Raw genomic sequence first — 21,470 nt, forward strand, 5'->3', positions numbered from 1 at the left:
ACAACATGAACCGTGACTGGACTTCCAAGGACCAGCATGTTATTGGTTAACCTCTCTGAAGTTCATTTGATAAAAATTGAACATCCTTTTGCGTAGAGTTTTACCAGCGAAGACTATTTTTGGAACAGCATTGACGCTCAATGATGTTTTGATTGCACCATTAGAGCTACATTTAGTCCCGACACCGTCAGCAGCCTCCGGGTCATGACAGGCCCAGGGCAATCAACCCAAGTGAGAATAAACTTCCCTCAATCTGGTAACAATAATGTGGTGTGTTTTTAATTGGCACCATTTGTTTTTTTCTAATAGGGAAAAAAGTGTACACTTCCTGTAAGCAGTAACAGAAAGGTCAACAGCGTTTTCCATCACCATAAAACACAGTCCAGGGAAGGGCATTAGGGGCACTGAGGTTTCGTTCTACTGTAGCTCCCGTAATGAAAGCTAAACCAATGTAAGTGACCACCAACTCACTCATACTGTATATTCCCGTATGAGACACATGCTTTCCCTTTTATCAAAGGGTATTATAAATCGTTTTGCTGCTAACTATTATGTAACTCTAAATGGATTTCGTTTGCTGCAAAAGGAAAATACAGATAACATCCAAGTTTTTCTTTATCACAGAAAAAGATCCTGAACACGCTTTAGATTTTTTCCTGTGATTGTTCACATTTGGCACCTGTTCCTTCAAAACCCCACTAAATCTGGCAACAACATTAGCCAAAGTAAGTCTTAAAATATTATGTGTAAAAGGAAGACAACAATTGGTGTTAGACAAACTGAGGGTTGGAAAGAACACCAACAGAGGCTTGGCAGGCATGGATGATCAGGAAATGCCACAGGCTTTTCCAAACCCATAAACATGACTACCTTGGTTTTTCTCCCCCTTCGTCTTTCAGATTGTAAGCAGGCTGTGCTGTGTCTGAATGCTTGGTGTGATTGGCAGGCGTAACATTAGAAAACTCTGTCCAGGTGAACAGCCTCAACGCGACACATTCCATTCCAGCGCAGATTGGAGATTGATTTGTGGATTTTCTCTGTGTTTAGAGTGGGGCCTCACATACATTAACTGGTAACATGAGGTGTTAGATTTGTGGGGGGCACGCACATTCAGCAAGGTTAAAGCGTGTATGTCATTCTCTTGCTTGCAAATGCTCAGGTTTTCGGATAATCATCTTTATAAATACATTTAGGTTTGTTGCTCTGATGAAATTAGACAACTAGGTTGCCATTTGTTGTAGACCCTTACAACTTCCTCTGATGATAAAATAATATTAACCAGAATAGCAACTACATCAATTAGACATGTTTAAGGCAGAGCTAAAATAATGTAGAGTAGACTCTTTGTTAAACAGATAATTTGGAAGAATCTCCATTATCGGTCAAACATGTCAACCAAAGTAATATTTTCCCAATGTGCACTGTTAATAAACAGTTAGAATTAATACTTAATAAAAGGTGCGGATGGGAATGTCCTTATCTTTGCAGGTGTTTGGTCAGTATTGGACAAGTTGAAACTTTGACCTGATGATGGTGCTAGATGAAGGTGAGAAGATCTCTAAAGTTATTGGGAAGCTTCCTCTGGGGATAAAATGTCCCATCATTTCCCCAGTCCAGTAGGTGTAAAGATATTTCACGAACAATAATCATCATGTTTCATTGCAGGACAAGATAAAGGGGGAGTAAGATATTCCTATAGCCAAAGGGAATTTAGGCAATGAGTTTCTTGAAAAGTTTTTCTTAAAGCATCATCACTGATTATTAAAGTATTTAAAATATTGATTCACTTAAATATAATTATAATAATAATGATGATAATAAATATAATATTAAAATATAAGATATTGCTTGACAGCTGGTTCTGGTTGATTTATTTAGTATTGAGGACATTTAGTATGTCTCATAAAGAAGAAATTAAAATATAATTATAAACTAGATTATGATGTAATCACAAAGAGACCAAACATGGGCCAAAACAAGTTCTTGTTTGTTTGTTTTGTCTTCAAGTCATACAGAAATATGCTTACAAGAAAAAGATAAACATGTTAGATCAAGAGAGAAGGGGGGGAGTTTGTGGTTGTAGACACTTTGATGAGTGTCGTGCTTCTCGCATCTTTGTTGTGCTGGCCTTCCATTAAGAGTGAGTAAACTGGTAAAACTATTGCAGCTGGCTCCTAAAGACCCCACAGAACATGTTTGTGTGTTTCATGCTTCAAGTTACCTGAGTGCGTGTCTGGCGAATCACTCAGGTGGGCCCTGAAGACCCAGACTGCACGCTGCCGCTCGCCCATGCTATGTTCATCATCAACATGTTAATTACTCGTATGAGGTCTGGCACAGACACATGTGGGATGAAATATACCTGCTGCCCCAGAGCAGCTTTTTTCCCTCTCTGTTCTTTAATCTTACCGACCACCCCCCCTCCCCTGAGTGTCTCCCCTTCTGCATGAGTCATGCGGGGTAAATTAGCCGTAAGCAGCAGACAAGACAAGCTGAAGGTTAGCAGATGTGTAAGAAATGAGCAAACACAGGTTTAATCACTATTTTAAGACCTGCTCTCCCTTTTCTCCTTGTCCTCTTGTAATATTTAATTGTATCATCTCGCGTCCAAGTGGTGTTTATTACTTTGTTGTGATAGATGTTGGAATTTTGGATAGTATTTAGATCTGCAAGTTGCATTTTAAACACTTTTTAAATAACTTTGATGGTTACATGGATTTTATGAAGATACATTAATTGTGTGTGGTGAATGACACGTTTTATTTTAAGTAATTCTAATTAACTCCAAGTATTTATGAACAGGTCTAAGGGGAGTAAAGTTATCACTGTGTCCAGGACTGTGGTTACACAAATACATATTTTGTATGTGAAAGCAAGACAATAGCACAAAATAGCACTTCCTCTAAAAAATTGCTTATGTACAGTATAGGTAACATGAGCTATTTGAGTAGTTTCTCCGCATTCAGTGTTGAGTGACTGACATGGACTGTCAAAGTGCCGGCACAATAGAGGGCGTGTAGGATGTTGATGTGTTTGTGTGAAACATGTAATGTGTTCCATGCTAAAGGATGTGTCATTTAAACAGTTATGGCTTGAGTGGATATACAAACTCACGAGGCCATTTTGATGGTGAATTGTTCCAAGGTTGTGTCTCAAACGTTCACATCAACTCCCATAAACACAGGAGGGGGTACAAACAAAAGGCTGAATGAGGACGATGCAATGTGAACTCAATCTGTCGAGTTTAAATGTTTAGTGCGTCTTTAGACTTAATATCTCATTGTAATACTTTTCTTATTAACCTTTATGAGTTTAAAATGCTGTCAAATAAGAAACTGACTGCAACTCAAAATATTCTAAATTTGAGGTTTGCTGCTAACTATTCTCCTGTGAAATTTAAATGATTTAGCAAAAAATAAATACACATATATAATTATATAAATAGATATAATTTCCAAGACACTTCATTGTACATATGACTTAGTTGAAATTTGATTCAACATGGTCTTGAGTCATGAGTATAGCTTTTTATGTTTGATGGAGACTTTCAGTACATCAATGACAAGCAGTGGTTCTCTGTTCTCTGAGTGAGGGAAACTCTTTGGCATATTGAGTGCTTTCCTGATATCTGCTATGGTCCTTTGTTCCTCTTTAATACTATTTATAGAAATGTGTTGGTGACTCATTCTGCTAATGTGCATTGTAATGCACTGATGTTTTAAAACTCAAGTTTCTCATTACCGTCTGGTGCCCACAGCCTTTTTTCAATGTTGCAATTTTATAAATCAAATAGAAATGTGACGTGAATGCACTCCACAGGGCTCAATGAAAAGAAAAGTCTGGTTTTGCACATGTTTAATCCGAGAAGCCATATTTTTGAACTGCTTGTGTGGACAGATTGTGCTTGTGCGTGGTTTATTTGTGTTACCCGTAACTGTCGGCAGATCTCAATTACGAGCAGTGACTACAATCGCTTGCACTGACAACAGGAAGTGTGTGTTTGTTTAAAGGAGGATCTCTTGACAGTGTATCTGTGTTTACAGCTTCTAGGCCCACGACTGTCATCACTACCCCCAACACACACAAAGGCACACACACACACACACACACACACACACACACACACACACACACACACACACACACACACACACACACACACACACACACACACACACACACACACACACACACACACACACACACACACACACACACACATACACACACACACACACACACACACACACACACACACACACACACACACACACACACACACACACACACACACACACACACACACACACACAAAAACACTGCCCCCTCCAGCACACACACACAACCCCAACATTTTTCTAATTATAGTAAAATACCTGGGCCACCTCCCTTCTGCACTCCTACACTTCCTCAATCGGAGTCCCTTTCTACTTCCTTATCTGTTGCTGTCTCTCTCAAACTATCCCCATGTCTGTCCCCTATCCCTCTCATTCATTCTTTTAATTTCCAACCTACCCTTTACACAAGGACATATAGCTAAACTCTGAAAAAGAGGCTGGAACGATAAAAGGTCACAATGAGGTCCAAGTAATTTGCTGCAGATGAAAACTCACATGGACATGTACCTACACGCACATGCATGGAGATATAACAGTATACAACACTTGACTCACACAATGCACACACAAACTTCTGCAGGATGTCTATTTATACTCCGCACACTCCACAAATATGCCCTCAGACAGCCCGGCCTTCAGCACACTGCTTTGTATTGGGCCTCTCTGCTACAGTCCATCCATTTTACTCCCATTGCTCTTCATCTACGCTATCTCAGTATCAGCTTCTTGGTTCTCCATATCATCTCCATCTCCCACTGAACTTCCTCCCGCCATTACAGATATGAAGTTTCTGGCAATAACAAGCCACAGATGTGAGGAGTCTCGAATGGTGACGGCGTTCTCATGAGTGAGCAGTGGGCTACCGGCTCTCTCTAATTTCCATCTTCAAGCAGAAAGCGTGGCTCTCAGACGCAGTTGAAACACCCACTGGATTCTTGTTTGGAGAGTCAGTAATAAGATTGTGGTATTGAGGGTTCAAACTGGTAAAGGTTTGAGCTCTCATCTGCTGCTGGTTATGTACGAGCATGCGTGATTGTCACAGTGACAGAAGAAAGTCCGAATTCTTGTTTGCCTGCGAGAGAGAGCGTGTGTGGTTATTTTGCACACGTAAAGGAAGGTAGAGAGAGAGAGAAAGAAAAAGAGACTTGTGCTCCGCTCCAGTGAAAGTATCTGACTCATGGCTGATTGTTTATTATTGCGAGTGACTGTGGTCCTCTCAGGAAGCCGCAAGAGCATTACTCATTGAACCAGAGAGGAGATATAGATGCAGCCTGTCTCCTCTTACATATGTATTCATCTATTCCGCTGTTTAATGAAATACCGGGAATCCCCGCAATGCAGTAACTTTTTAATCTGAGCCAGGATAAATAATGTGATTTCTATTTACTGCGCTCCCCACCGGACTGTCACTCGAGGAGAGTAGTTTTGCTCTGTGCCTGCCGCATCAGAGATGTTTAGAGAAATGTTATGGCCAGCTAAGTGTCACATCTCCTATCTCATGCTGTCATCGCTGGAAATAGAGATGACACTCAGGAGATGGATTGGGATGTCTTGTCCTCAGCCACCCCCCACCACTAACTTGAGTAACTTCACTTCTTATCTGACAAGGGGGAAGAAGGAAAGTATAGCATAAACAACCCCAAACAGACTCCCCCCTCCTCTTTTACATCCCTTGTTTCCCGGCGCTGACAAGTGCCTGCCAATATCTGTTTCATTGTGCACACAGTGCAGCCTGGTGATCTTGGGGAACAAAAGGATGATTGAGTGGTATGCTGCTGTGTGACAGCGAGGGATGGATGGACACATAATATGTTGAATAAATACACAATTATTACTATTTTCCTCCTATTTTTGCTCATGAATTTATAGTGTGCCTCTGTCAAAATTAATTGTAAATATTCGTGTTTGATTGGATTCTTAAATCTCGTTAATTCATTGAAGAATTCAGAAGACCCCAATAAATGTATCTTTATGTGTATTCTGAGAAGGCCTTATTATCATTTAAATACAATAATAAATAATAATACATGGTAAAACTAATGCTGTTTTTTAGGACTTCCAAGTGGTTTTGAATGCTTTTAAAGACAGGAAGGGGGGGACAAAGAAAGATCCAAAGTATCATTTAATAATGTATTGGTATAGGAGGATCGATTGATGGCACATGTTAACTCACAATAGCCTCTGATACACAGTGACATAAATGTGATTTACTGATAAGGGTATCAACATTGACATATCGCTGAAGTTTATTTATGTCACAATCAGGCCACTAAAGAACACTTCTTTGAAAAAGAAAGAGAGAAACAAAAGGCGAAAATATAAAGTCATACACACGCGCGGAGAGGGGGGAGGAAGGGAGGGAAGGAGGCGAGGAAGTACTTAGAGAGGAGACGCATCATCTGTGCAGTGGCAGAAGCAACATCTCCTAGTTGCAGTCCGACAGCACAGCAAGCAGCATATTCCATTTTTATTTTCTGAAACGGTTCTTCTGTGACGCGACGATGTGGATTTACAAGCTCATGTTCGGACTCTTCGTCATTTCTTGTTCTGGTAAGTTTTGACTCAACCGTTCTGCTCCGTAACGTCTGCCACTGGCTGGAGCTGGTGCCAGAACACGTTGCTTTACGCTCTGTGCGAAAGGACTGTCAAACTTGTGGGAGGCTTTAAAATTACTTTATCATGTTCGGCTGTGTACTACATACCATCGCTATCAGGCACTTGGTTAGTTTAAGTGACTCTTAGCCTTGAGAACATTTATTTAATTGGCCATTCCTGGAAGAATTATGAAAGTGATGTCTTCATTATTCCTGAGTAGCAGGGCTTTTTAAATCTCAACTCTTGCCGAGTGAACGTAATGCAACCATGCACTCGGTGCCAACGCGCACCGCATGGACGCGTTAATAATATGAATTTTATATGAATGGATCACAAGATTAAACGTTCTACGTCAAGTGAGTAGAAACAACCCACTTTCTTACGACCCGTCTTTAAGTCATCCTGTAGTGCGATTTTGCAGCCCAGTGCTCATAGGCACTCAGGCAGAGAAACTGCTGAGACAGTGAACTCTGCTACCCTCAGAACACCCAATACTGAGTCTGAAACAGCAGCTCTGGGGTTGTTTATGACACGTGATTCCAAGAACCGATGTGCACTTTTCCAACAGAAACCCCACTTTGTTTATGTTATGTTATTGTTGGTGTTATTCAAAGGTATTAGATCAAGTGAAGTGCATGTAGGCAGAACTTTAAGGTATGTAAGAGGAGGATAAAGTCGTTTTCTGACTAAATGTAAATGTCTTGCTAGTTCTCTGATTTGCAGAGTTGCAGGGATCTGCCAATAACTTGGGCAACACACAGATATATAAAATTGAGTGTTTATGTGTGTCTATGAGTCTGTTAATTTATAACAGTTATATCAGTCTAATTGACACATTGCATGCTCTTGCACAATGTTCTCAGTCTAAATGCAATAATTAGCAGATTATCCATGATGTCTCCCAGACCAAAGAGAAGTGTTTTCTATTATGCATGTCTATTCATCAATTATTAGTATTAGCACTTTCAATGTAAAACTCAATTCAGTGTTTATTTTCTCATATTATCTAATAGTCCTAATAAAAGTAAAACATCAATAAAGTATGGAGACTGTCTTGTTGTAATGATGAGTTCAGTATGTTATTGTCATCAGGCCATAGGGTTTATGATGGCAGACTAGTTGTACATGCTGCTGACATGTTATGTAACTGTGTTAAGAGGGCAGAAGAAACGCTCTCCAGGACTACCAGAAGACAGATGGTTTGCGACTGGTTGTCGAGTCTCCGGATTCCTCCCACCTGACCAAAAGCAAGAAAATAAGCATGGCAAAGTGTGCCAAAGCCTGTAGCCGTAACAAAAGATTACCTTTCAGCTGCAGGTATGTCTACACTCTCAGAACATATTTAATGTAGTCTCCAACACTGTGAATGAATGGCTTTCAGTGCAAAGAGAGTTAAGTGGCACTAATGTTCCTCAATTACATGTTCCACATGTAAAATCCATTTGTTGTCCTTCTTGTTAAGCAGTCAATCTAACTGCTCTGTAACAGCTGTGTTAACTGCCCTGACTTGATGTACTTCACTCTTTCTCTGTTCTCTGTCCCTCCTTTCCTTTCCTTATTCTCCAGAGCGTTCCTCTATGATCATAAAAACAGGAAATGCCAGTGGCTGCCGTTCGACAGGAACTCACCAGGAGTTCAGAGCCAACAGGACTTCAACTACCAACTGTATCAAAAGAAAGGTGAAATATATTGTTACATCTTTATTCTCAATCAGCTGAAACTAAAGTGCTGCTGTTACAATTCCATCAGAAAGTAAATATTTCTGCCACTTGAAATTAGCAGCATTGCTTCAATGTACTCCATGTTGTGTTAACGAAACATTTTAAACCATGTGAATACCTATTTTGAGTGATTTCTTAAATTGCAATTCCTTAAGAGAGCATGTGAAGGAAGGGCAAGGAGTCAGGACCATTGTTGTGTTTATTGTGTCGCAAAATATTATGGTTCATTTTCTGTCATTAAGTTTGTGTAAATGCTGGAAACCCCCATCTCACTTCTCTCTGACTGACCACAACAGTGAACATACAAGCTGTGTAGACTATTTGAATGGATCCAAGCGTTTTGCAGAAGATTAGGAAAACAGATTTGGCTTTTGGCATTGCTGTGTCCTTGTTAAGCTGAGCATTATAGCTGAACATCTTCTGTCCGTTTTCCTCATCATCCATACTGGCTCTGCGTACACAACACTGGGATCAGATTGTTGGCTCATCTCACTAACTCACTGTCTTTCTGTCATCTTGTCTTTCTGTCTCCATCTCGCCTCCTCTCTCTTTCTGACTCTCGTTCAGACTATGTGAGGGAGTGCATTGTGGGTACAGGTCAGAGCTACAGGGGACGGAGGTCGGTGACAGTGAGCGGGATCCTGTGCCAAGCCTGGGCCTCTCCTATTCCTCATGAACACAAGTAAGAATCTGACACACTTTTTACCACAATGTCAAACAAGTAGTGCTAAAGCTGCTTCTTACTGTTAGTATTGGTCAGTGATGCAATTAGCTAGTAGCCAGGGGCTAGACTGTATGTGTCTGTGTGTGTGTGTATATGAGTATGATATATTAGGGGTTGATTAGGCTCCTGGGAGCAGTCATTCATCAGAACTGACCTCATTGTAACACTTTACAAAGTCACAGATCATTTCCTGCTGCAGCCCTACTGTTTATCTAGGTGTGTGTGTGTGTGTGTGTGTGTGTGTGTGTGTGTGTGTGTGTGTGTGTGTGTGTGTGTGTGTGTGTGTGTGTGTGTGTTTGTGTGTGTGTGTGTGTGTGTTTGGATCCTATCTAATATGCAGCCTTTAGTTAAGCTTTGTGTACATCCCGCAGCCACATTTCAAGATAAAGCTCATTTTTAAATGCTCGGGCATTCTTTTTGATGCAGTGTGCCTCCCGAACGACCAGTAAAAGAATAACTACGTTTATCAATTGTCAGATATTAATATCCATCAGAGAACCTAAAAAATGAAACATACAACTCATCTTAGACCTTTATTATATTTGAACCAAATGCTACCTCCTTCCTTCTCCCCTTGTCACTCCTGGGAGGTATTAAATTACTTTGAAAGGCTTTGTAGTGAGATGTCGAATCAAAGAGGGCAGTGTACATTTGTACCTAAAGTGAACCTGCTGTATCAGTCTGCTATTAATGTCTCTGTAGATCGGGTAATTGAACCCAGCCGCTTTGTATGTTTTATCAGTCAGCTTACAGGCATGGGAAACTCTGACACACACACACACACACGCACGCACACACACATACATACACACACACACACACACACACACACACACACACACACACACACACACACACACACACACACACACACACACACACACACACACACACACACAGAACAAATTGCATTTGTATCTGTGATAGCCTTCTACTCTTCTTTGATTGTCCAGCAAACGACTTCTCATTTCTTTCCCTGTCATTCCTAATTCCACTTCAGACAACTTCAGAATGTTATCTTTTTATCGTCATGGGAAGAAATACAGCTTGACTCCAAGACTGCACAATGTCCATCTTCTCAACTGGTGACCACAGCCATATGCTAGCCTGATGTAGAAGATATGAGTCATTTGTCAGTGTGTTTACATTACATTCAGAACCAGCCTCATTCAAAACTAACATTGCTTCTACATTATAATGTTTTTTCTGTCATTATTAACATCGTGTCATCAACAGTTTGACCTTTATGCATAGCAGTCAATTATTTGTACAGTTGGTAATGTTCACTGGTCATGTTTACAGCCAGGTTTCAGCCATCAGAGATAAACTGCAGTTGTCTCATAAATGAGGAGAGGATTCTGTCAAAGCTATGTACTGTAAAGAGAAACCAAAACTGTGACCTTGAGTTTCTTTGCTCTTCATGCCAGCTGACTATTTCCCTACGTACATGTGTCTGATTGTGTAACTACGGCTCTGCTCTTCACAGATTCATGTCTAAGAAATTCAGGAAGAAGGACCTCAGGGAAAACCTCTGTCGCAACCCAGACAACTCCACCGTTGGACCATGGTGCTTTACCACAGACCCCAGCCCACACCTCAGACACCAGGAGTGTGGCATACCACAGTGTTCACAGGGTAGGCCACACACACAAAGAAACACACACTCACGTACACAAAATATGTCTATATATATCTGAGCTGACACTTATCTTAAAATAATGCCCATTCCTTGTTGCAAATTGCCCTACCAATTGAGGCTTGATTGTCTGAAATGAGTTGCTGCAAATTAAGCAATCATGTAGTTCCTTAAACTAAGCAAAGCTGGCTCTACATCTGTGTGTGAACATGTGTGGTGGGGCACAGGTTTTCTGTATTTGCTGAGACCAGCTGTAGCCGTTTCCAAGTCTGTGGTTCAGTTTAAGCTGTCCACTCTCATTCCATCAGGTCCAGGATTGGTAAACAGTTTGAACCTTAAGAGGCTGATGCTGGAATGTTAGAGGATATTAATCCCCCTGTCGTCTCCTATAGATACATTGTTAGTTATTTCATCCATCCCTGTGGCACACTTAAAAGGTAACTACTTTTTTGAGTCATAGGTCTGTAGAGGTAAAACTTGTAATGAAGGAAAAGTGCTTTCCACCGCAGCCTCTATGTTAAATCACAGAATATTACTGTCAGGCACTGATATCACGCTGAAGAAAGGCCTGATAATGACCTTATCTCATTCCTTGGGATTTGTTCTGTCAGAAGGGTTTCCTCTGCATGTATGCCACTGGATCACCTTCATAAGGAACCAGACCGAGGCTCGATAAGAGTGCGGGAATTCTTCCTGCTTTCAAACTCACATATGGTGTCCGGCTGCTTTATCAGAAGTTGAACATACCAAGATAATTACTTTTTATCTTGAAATATAGCCTTTGTTAATTCTGAAGAGAATGACATGAAATGTTTCTCCAGAAATTAGCTGGTCATAATAGGAAACATACACACAAAACATGGCGTGCACAAACAAACATACGCATGCAGTCAGTTGAAGTAAGTGTGCTCGGTCATGATAGCAGTGGACTCATAAACATCTGTTTCTAATCTGCATGCACTCTGTTGTTTACACTAGATGGTGAGTCCTAGTCACCATGCAAAACATGGTGCCTTCTAGACATCAAAGAGATAATGGGCATCATTAGTGTGACACATATTAAGTGCATCCAAACACAAGTGTACATGTGTGAACTTAAGGTAGATTTATGAAATATTTAACTGTATTCCCTTTTCTGAGTTTATTGCTTTGTCCCACTGTGTTACAACTAAAAGTATTATGATTTATTTATCTAAGGCTCTTTTTAAGTGAATTTTTAGTAGTTTGATTCTGTATTTCTCTAAGCTGTTGCTCTATGTCTTTGTGGATGTGTTTGTCTATGTATCTGCATGTGTGTGTGTGTGTGTGTGTGTGTGTGTGTGTGTGTGTGTGTGTGTGTGTGTGTGAGTGTGTGTGTGTGTGTGTGTGTGTGTGTGTGTGTGTGTATGTGTGTGTGTGTGTGTGTGTGTGTGTGTGTGTGTGTGTGTGTGTGTGTGTGTGTGTGTGTGTGTGTGTGTGTGTGTGTGTGTGTGTGTGTGTGTGTTTGTGTGTGTGTGTGTGTGTGTGTGTCTGTGTGTGTGTGTGTGTGTGTGTGTGTGTGTGTGTGTGTGTGTGTGTGTGTGTGTGTGTGTGTGTGTGTGTGTGTAGTAGAATGTATGCACTGTAATGGGGAAGATTACAGAGGACCCATGGACCACACAGAGAGTGGAAAGGAATGCCAGCGCTGGGACCTGGATGATCCGCACAAACACCTGCACCACCCCAAGAGGTAACACACACACACACACAAACACACACACACACACACACACACACACACACACACACACACACACACACACACACACACACACACACACACGCACGCACGCACGCACACACACACACACACACACACACACACACACACACACACACACACACACACACACACACACACACACACACACACACACACACACACAGTATCACTCAGCATTACACTAAATCGTACATGCTCCATCAAGCTTAAGCCCACACACATGGACACACATAATTTAAATGCACAAAGCATGAGAATACTTTATGTAGTAATAATTTCACGCAATCATTTAAGAATAATAATGATTTACAGTCTGCCAGAGTGCCTTTCCATGAATGAATGCCAGCAGAATCCAGTGTGTAATTGTGTGTTTTTAGCAGCAATGATCTGGAAAAACTCTTGACTCCCACTTTATTGGCCCAAATTAGTTGAAACTTTTAAAAGATTTGAAAACAGACTTGTGTCTAGCAGTAATAATAATGATACGGTATTATACATATCTTAGGGATCACCAGGTTTCCGGCTGTATTAGTATTCCTGACTGTCCTTGGTTGTCTAGGCGTGTCTGCTTTCTGTGTCAGGAGAGTGTTCCAGCTAGTCACATGGCAGGTGGTCTGGATAAGTGTGGACTCGTTAACACATCCTTAATCATCCCAGTGTTTGTGTAAACCAGGTCCCAGACTGCTCATAGCACTCACATAATGAGTGGGTCCCATAGCCTGATACAGCACGCCTGGAGGCTGTAGGCCTGAAGGGACGTGGGACTGTGGGATGAATTACTGTAGAACACCTGTACTGGTGCAACCTATTATCTTCAACTATCCCCTGAGCTCAGAACAGATTTACAGATGGAGTCCTCTCACCGTTCCAGCTATTAATGCTTCCGTTGCGTGCAACACTTTTGTGAATTGTCTCACCACTTCTATTCTGTTCTCCCAAGAATTGGAAGGAAAATGGAAATATGATTTCCCTTTCAGGCACCTCTGGGCTTTGAGAAACGTGACACATACTCAACTTCAAGTCAGAGATTTGTGGTCCAAGTAACAGTTTGATGGTTGTTTTGTTCAATGGGCTTCACTCTTATATCGCTATTGTCTATACATAATCATTTTTTCCTGCATGTTTTGCATTAGGTACCCTGACAAGGGCCTGGATGATAACTACTGTAGGAACCCAGACGGACGCCACAGACCCTGGTGCTTTACCACAGATCCAAACACACCCTGGGAGTACTGCAACATCAAAGTTTGTGGTAGGCATGCATTTGTGTTTGTTTGTGCGTGGTTGAGATGTCATGCATGTTAAGTACAAGTCTATGTATGTCTGTGCGTGGGTGTGTTTTTTACAGGCTCACGAAGTGTGACTGACGGCACCAGTATTTACAACTTCCTGTACCTTTCATTTGACCACTCCTCTCCCACTCACTTGCTGATACTAAGGAAAATACACACACACACACACACACACACACACACACACACACACACACACACACACACACACACACACACACATACACACACACACACACACACACACACACACACACACACACACACACACAATTCCCCTCTTTAGTTTGGCTCTCTGTTATGTCTTCTCTAATAGCCAAAGTGTTTATTTTTCCCCTGCACCACTGGACTGCTGTTTATTGTTCTATGCCAGCTCTTATGTGCGTTGGTCTAACTGCTCTGCTCAGTTACTGCTTCACATTAACCTCCTGTTACACACACAGACACAACACCAGGGTCACACACACACTACAAGCAGATCGCTTTCATTACACCTTATACACTTAGGGAAAGCAGTGTGATTGATGTGTAAGAACAAGGTGTATGTGTCATATCTGGCTTCTTAATCTGGGTGTCAATGCAATGTAGCACATCAGCACATACCACATGCTCTTTGGTGACCTATGATCAGTGACGAGTGGCTGAGAAACCCTCAAGAACACAAAACAAAGAGAGCAAAGCATTGGTGTTATTGTTGGGCTCAGCTTCTTTCTCTTGGGTCTGGGACTAGTCGGTTTTTCTGCAAGAATCATCAGCAGTCCTGGCACAATGTTTACTAGATGGCACTCCTCCATGTGGACCCAGTGATTCACTATTCCCCCCTTCTTTTCCCTCTCTAAATAGTATGTCCCCCTCCTCGATCCCTCCACCTCTCTCTGTCTCTGTCTTTCTCTGATATGGGGGTTTGTTGGGAACAGACCAAGTTTACGACCCAGTTGGTCTTAATCAAAACAAGGCAGCGAGAGCAGAGAGGAGAGAGACAAAGTGTTCTTGTGTCAAGGCCGGCTATTTTGTTTACTGTCACAACTAGTACATATCTATTTTTAGGCACATTGTATGGACACAAAATTCCTTTTTTTAGAGTCTTGAATATGAGCCACTTTACAGATTTTTGTTTACAACCACGCACAACGTTCGGGCTAATGAACCCTTGCAACTCGTGCGTAATGACCATCCCTTAAAAAAAGTAGGGCAGATAAGATTTCATGCCTTGTTCTTGCAATTTTTGGTAATTTCAGCCTCATTATATAGTGTGTTTTCTAAACTGGAAACATTTGATGTTCTGTGGAAAGCAGGTGGAAAAGAAATGTTGGCTGTTTAGATAACTACTACAACAACATGAAAATAACCAGATAAATGGTGAGAAACTTGAAAAAGAGTGTGCTTACATGGAATTTAACGACTGTTTTTTAATGTGTTTTGCAGAAGAGTGTCATGGCATGCACATGTTTGTTTTTTGGGGGATGTTGAAACACCTTGCATGTTTCACCAATAAACAACAAGGTTTAAAGTCTTAACTACTAAAATGATTACCCTATAAAACGTCTACAAGCTTTGGTTGTTTCTTAAGACCTTAATCAAACTATTTCCTTCAACTGGGTATCCACACAAGCTATGTGTTAGAAAATACGTATTACCTTGACCAAAATCACCCACCCCTCATTGTATTTATTTTTTTGCTCCCAGAAACAACTCCTACAAGTGATGTGGTGGAAACAACCGAGTGTTACCAGGGCAAAGGAGAGGGTTACAGGGGGACGGTAGACGTGTTGCCAACTGGACTCATCTGCCAACGCTGGGACTCTCAGTATCCCCATAACCACACATTCATACCTCAAGCCTACCCCTGCAAGTGAGTCAGACACCATCCACTCACTCACCTACCTGCATTCACTCATATCCGAGCAGATTACAGCATGACTTTCTCTGTGTTTTCCAGGGACTTGAGAGAAAACTACTGCCGGAATCCAGACGGCCGAGAATTCCCATGGTGCTTCACTACGGACCCAAGAGTCCGCACCATGTTCTGCACCAACATCCCTCAGTGCGGCACCCGAAACAAGCCTAGCAGCGGTGAGAGACTCTACAGCTTTATTTGATGCCCAAAACAGCAAGGAGAAAGCTTATTTTACATCCCGACCAGAGAAAATGTCTATATCTTCATATATGGTGGATGAGTGCATAGGAGACCCAGCTACCACACATATTGTTTTGTAACCACGTATTCTCCGTCCCCCCGGAGCACTTTAGCCCTAAAAGACTGTGGGAAGGGCTGACCACCTCACCTCACATAACAAACTTTGACAGCAGCTCACGATCGTCAGGTCTCCCCGGACAGTGAAAGATGGAGTGGAAGGATTAGTGCTGGATGGGAGTTTTTCTGGGGTAGCAAGAGATATTCAAGTCAAAGATTTAGATCTATGGCTGAGTACACACATTTAAATTTCCCAAGAGATCTTAGGAACATTTCTTTGAAAAGAAGTCGCCTTGCATTGGGACTATAAACCCCTTCTGAGGTTGGATTGTGGTCCACCCTTGAGGGTTGAATATGTTCTCATATAGGAATGAGTTTACAGTTAGAAAGAGCTTCAAACCCTTATTTATGACCAGGGTCTTAGGGCCTCATTGTGGGCAACTTCTTTGTATTCCCAGCTCAATATAATGTAGATCCAATATTAGCTTAGAATCTGAGGGATGTTTTTATTTTTCTTCATTTAATTACCTAGTTTTTTTCCTAAAAGTTTGTTGTTCAAAAATGCTCTATGGCAAAAGGCGCTTTCACACCAGAGTACTTTTCCCCGTACTTTTCCCGTTTAGTTCCGATAGTTCCTGGGATTTTGCGTTCACACCAAAAAGAGAACTTAGTTCATGAGAACTTTTACCCCCTTTTTAGTCCCTGCTAGAGAGCAGGTACTTTCCTGGGGAGAAAAAAGTTCACATTTCTGATTGGCTGGGCGAATTGCAAACCACGCCCCGTAAAGCTCGGAAACGTTTTTTGAAGCCGCCATTGTATTTGCTGGCATTAGCATTATTAGCATTAATATTAGCCCTGCGCACCAACGGAGAGAGAATAACTTATGGCAACACAAAAAAAAAACATTGGATCGGTGGAGTGATGAGGAGGTGTCGGCGTTCTGGCGATTTACTCGGAAGGCTTCAGTAGAAGCTGCTGGGAAGCCTGTCCCCAACTCCGGGGACAGGCCGGGGACTTCGGGTGGCAGTATACGCCGTGAAATTGTTTGCGGCTTGTCAGTAAACCCAAAGCAGAAGAAGAAGAAGTGACGTCAGCGGCTTCATTTGCGTAATCTTTCCTCAGGGAATTTATTCTGGTGTGAACGCGATCGGCTCTTCGTTCCATGGGGTACTAAGTGCTCGGAACTAAGTACGGCAAAGTACTTGGTGTGAAAGCGGCTATATAGTTTATAGGTTTATAGAAGTACTGCAGAATACTTCCAATTTTGCTTTTTGTTTTTATTATATTTTTACATACACTAAGTGTGCCTGTCTCATTTAATGTCTTCTTTGTGTCCAAATACAGACTGCTATGAAGGTTTTGGAGAGAATTACCAGGAAGAACAGTCGAGGACTAGATCAAACCTGCCCTGTACTCCCTGGAGAGACCACAGCAACAGGTCAGCCCATTGGACCCTGCTTCTTTCTTACCTAATAACTTTTCCAAACTCCGTCTATGATGTAATAAACATACTTTCACCTTCAATAAACTGAGACAAGCTCCTCTTCCTAAAGAAGATATCAAGATGTCCCACAGCTGTAGTACTGTACATGTAACCCTTCAGAGAGAGTGATATGGTGTAGGTTTTTTTTTAAAGATAAATGGGATCGGAGTAATCACTGTTTTTACGAGCAGAACAATTACTATATCCATGGGTTAAAGAGCAGACATTATTGAAAAATGAAGTCTTTGTGAAACAAGTTTATGCATGAAATCATCAGCTTGCAGCAAAATGGGTCTGTGTTATCGAGAACCATGTGTGCGAACCTGAGATGCGGTGGTTAAAGCAAGGAAGCGCCCTATTATTGACCTCTAGTTACGGCTTATTGTTGTTAGCGGATCAAGTCAGGCCTCTTTTTCTCGGAGTGGAAAACGGCTCCTGCGGGTGCTGTGACTAGCCTCCGCAGCATCTCCTAATGGCTAGAGAGGTTGGAGAAGTGTTTCCCTGAAGATGACCTAACTCAGCAGGAATGACTCCAAGTGATAATTTAGCTGGGGGATATACACTTCACTTCTAACCCTTGACCCCAAAGCCCTCCTCTGCAGGAACACTTCAAAAGCCGATCAGCTCCATGGCTTGGCTCCTGCCCAGGGGTCTAAGGTCAGGGTTGATTTGGTACTCAAATATGTTTCCATTCTCCTTTACCTTTCTTAAATGTAGCATTCAAGAAATTCAAAGTGGGAAAATATGAGTTTTTTTAAACAATGATGAGAATACCCAAAAGTGGGATAAGTCTGCATGAGCAAGTATAAGATATGTGAGTATAAGTGGCTGCATACTGTCCCAGTGAGTAATCCCTTGCAAATCACCTCCCTATCGTGTCCAGAGGGACAGAGTCCACACAGCTGTTTAGTTTGACTGTCCAGATAATATCTGGCAAAATGTGTTCAGCTTTTACTAATGGTGATAAATCACCAGCAAATCCTTTTTACTTTAATCAACCGCTGGATTAAATCCTCAAAGAGAGCAAAACTAATCCTTTTGTATTTATAATTATGTTTTGGGCTTACTGAGTGTTGATGAAACATAATTTATTGTATCTTTTTCTGTGTGTCCAGTGGTGAGAGGGGCATGCTGACGGCTGGTCTGGAGGGAAACTACTGCAGGAACCCTGATAAAGACAAACATGGCCCCTGGTGTTACACCAACAACTCTGCCATTCCCTGGGACTACTGCAATGTAAAGCCATGTAAGTGCACTAGTGTACATGCAAGCTTCACACAATGACACAAGGAAACACTATGGTACTGGTAAACAATCTGAGACTGTGAAATTGAACGTTTTTCATTCGTCTTGGTCCAAGACGCATGTAGCTCGGATGTGTATTCGCTCTATCTGGTTGTATGTGCCAACACACACACACACACACACACACACACACACACACACACACACACACACACACACACACACACACACACACACACACACACACACACACACACACACACACACACACACACACACACACACACACACACACACACACACACACACACACCCTTTATTTGCAGTGTGTAGATCTGTCTACACTTGCAGGTCAGTGTGTGTCAGAGACAATTCACATCTCATAATCAGAAAGATATGGGAGGGTCCCTAACTTCTTCCACATGAACGAAGAGCAAGCGGCATCATGACTGTGTGTGTGTGTGTGTGTGTGTGTGTGTGCGTGTGTGATGATAATGTAACATTGTTGTTTACTTTCACAAAATACGATAATTGCATTTTAGAATGTATAATCTATAGGACAGTATATGCAAACATATACTAACTGTCTTATGGTCCTTTTAGAATTGTCACATTCAATCAAAGCCTTTCTGATAAAAAAATAATAGTCGTGACAAACCCTAGTGGCCAGTATGACATGTGCACCTCTTTTAAGGTTTCTCCTTATCTTGTATCTGGAAATATTCCCTGATCCCTCGTTTGTCTCGACTTCTTCCTGCAGGTGATGCTTCGCAGAACACCATTCCACTGGGTGAGTGTTTCTTTGTGTCTGTCTGTGTCGAGTGGCTCAGCTGCTGATCTGTACATGACAGCCTCCAAGGAAAGTCCTCATTTAGTCCTTTTTATGTCCAGCTATTATAGTACATAATGCAGGACATTATGTTGTCATGCTGGCATCTGTTTCCATGTGTCTGTATAAGTCGTATGTGTGTGTTTGTGTTGGACTTAATTTTTTTCACATAATAACTCAAGAACAGAGAATAAACCCTCAATCTCTTTATATGGAGCTCAAATGACACCCATGTGTCGTATGCGCATATTCAATAATTACCTTAATTGATGACCTTACAAGAATGGATGATTATGTTTTATATATACTAATGATGATTATAGCGGATCATTAAGCAGCTCAAGCACCTTTTGTATTGCAACTGTGTAAATATTATGTCATTAACTACAGTATGTCTCTGCCTGCAAATGCATAATTATGATATCAATTAGATGCATTTTATATGACATTTGGTATATCAAAATATGTCTGTGTGTCTTTCTTTCCAGGTGAGCTATCCTCTGTGGGGTGTTTTGTCCATAAAACAACCAGGATCGTGGGAGGAGGTCCGGTGGGCATATCAGACGGCAGCTGGATGGTCAGCATACAGAGAGGGTACGCCGCTGCGTTTAATATTCTTCACATTGTTCTCTACCACTGAAGAAGAACAGTAGGCCGTGCTGCTTAGACCACTTTTGAATTCAAAACAAATGTTTATTCTTTTTCTCTTTTCTTTGCGGGGAGGGTTCATATGCTATTACAGATGCACTTTTTACAGCAGTATAAGATACAATAGTAGCATTGATGCCACACATGTTTATTCAGTCAGAAGGTTCATAGATCGAGAATACATTTGAATAGAAGAAGACAACTACCTGTTGTAAAGGGAGATTTTTAATTGAAAGCCCACAATTTATTTTTTCAATCTTCTTTTTTCCAAACAATGAAAGGAAAGAGTCCGTCAAGTCACATCTCTATTAAATGGTGTTTACATTGCAACTGCTTACATAACTGTACAAACTGTTGGTCACACTAATCCCCTTTAAAGTTTGATACTGTATGTCATGTTACTCTGGAAATATATTGTATTGGTTTGTGTGTAGTATTTCACAGCTTTATTTGATTTTGAGTTTTGATATGTGCTATTTTCAGGTCGCAGCACTGGTGTGGGGGTTCATTAATACGAGAGGAATGGGTACTCACTGACAGACATTGCTTCTCCTCATGGTAACTTCAATGCACTCACTGTCTGTTTAAGTCATTTCTTTCTTTTTGCCTAAACCTTGAACTGTCAGTGCAGTTTCTTTTCTGCTCCTATGTGTTTCCACTGATTCAAGCACAAGTAACTAACTGTCTTCATTTGCTAGTGTCTGTTCCGCTTAGACTGGAGTTTGTAGAGAGCAATAAAAGTGGAATATTTTATTGAGTTTTAGCTCTTTCTTCAGTGTTCCAGACCTCAGTGAATATCGGGTGTGGCTGGGAGTCTCAGATCTTCAAGATGGTGCTCCAGACTGGTCCAGGAGACAGGAAGTGAGCATAGCTCATGTGATATGTGGTCCTGAGGGCTCCAGTTTAGCCCTCATAAGGCTGTCCAAGTAAGTATACCTCGTAAAATAATTCCCAAAAATATACTGATATACATTTTAGTGTTTGATGTTGATCATGCCTTTTTCTTTCTGTATTTTAAAAACTTACAGGCCTGCCCTTCCTGCAGACAATGTGCATACACTTCAGCTACCCGTGGCTGGGTGCTCCATCCCAGAAGGAAAAATATGTAAAATGTATGGATGGGGCGAAACGAAAGGTACTGATTTTCGCTACAGCTGTTGGTTTTACTCAGGTTTGCAATACATTGCATTTTATTGCATTTCTCCTGCAGCAGTCCTGGAATATTCAGTATATTCTGCAGAGGT

At 41.4% G+C, this 21,470-nt stretch overlaps 1 protein-coding gene across 1 annotated transcript in view; it reads left to right on the forward strand.

Moving 5' to 3' along the window:
- The first annotated feature begins 6,532 nt into the window (after window positions 1–6,532).
- Window positions 6,533–21,470, forward strand: part of hgfb (hepatocyte growth factor b) — a 19,008-nt gene continuing 4,070 nt past the window's right edge. The window contains exons 1-16 of the mRNA XM_079685162.1: window positions 6,533–6,668; window positions 7,871–8,030; window positions 8,280–8,392; window positions 9,002–9,116; window positions 10,645–10,793; window positions 12,382–12,502; window positions 13,669–13,787; window positions 15,514–15,679; window positions 15,767–15,900; window positions 17,366–17,459; window positions 18,620–18,750; window positions 19,510–19,539; window positions 20,067–20,172; window positions 20,710–20,784; window positions 21,003–21,152; window positions 21,255–21,361. Coding sequence (XP_079541288.1) covers window positions 6,620–6,668; window positions 7,871–8,030; window positions 8,280–8,392; window positions 9,002–9,116; window positions 10,645–10,793; window positions 12,382–12,502; window positions 13,669–13,787; window positions 15,514–15,679; window positions 15,767–15,900; window positions 17,366–17,459; window positions 18,620–18,750; window positions 19,510–19,539; window positions 20,067–20,172; window positions 20,710–20,784; window positions 21,003–21,152; window positions 21,255–21,361 — 1,819 coding nt within the window. The 5' untranslated portion in view covers window positions 6,533–6,619. The remainder of the gene's footprint in view (window positions 6,669–7,870; window positions 8,031–8,279; window positions 8,393–9,001; window positions 9,117–10,644; window positions 10,794–12,381; window positions 12,503–13,668; window positions 13,788–15,513; window positions 15,680–15,766; window positions 15,901–17,365; window positions 17,460–18,619; window positions 18,751–19,509; window positions 19,540–20,066; window positions 20,173–20,709; window positions 20,785–21,002; window positions 21,153–21,254; window positions 21,362–21,470) is intronic.

Source organism: Notothenia rossii (genome assembly GCF_949606895.1).
Source record: "Notothenia rossii genome assembly, chromosome: 5".
Lineage (NCBI taxonomy): Eukaryota > Metazoa > Chordata > Actinopteri > Perciformes > Nototheniidae > Notothenia > Notothenia rossii.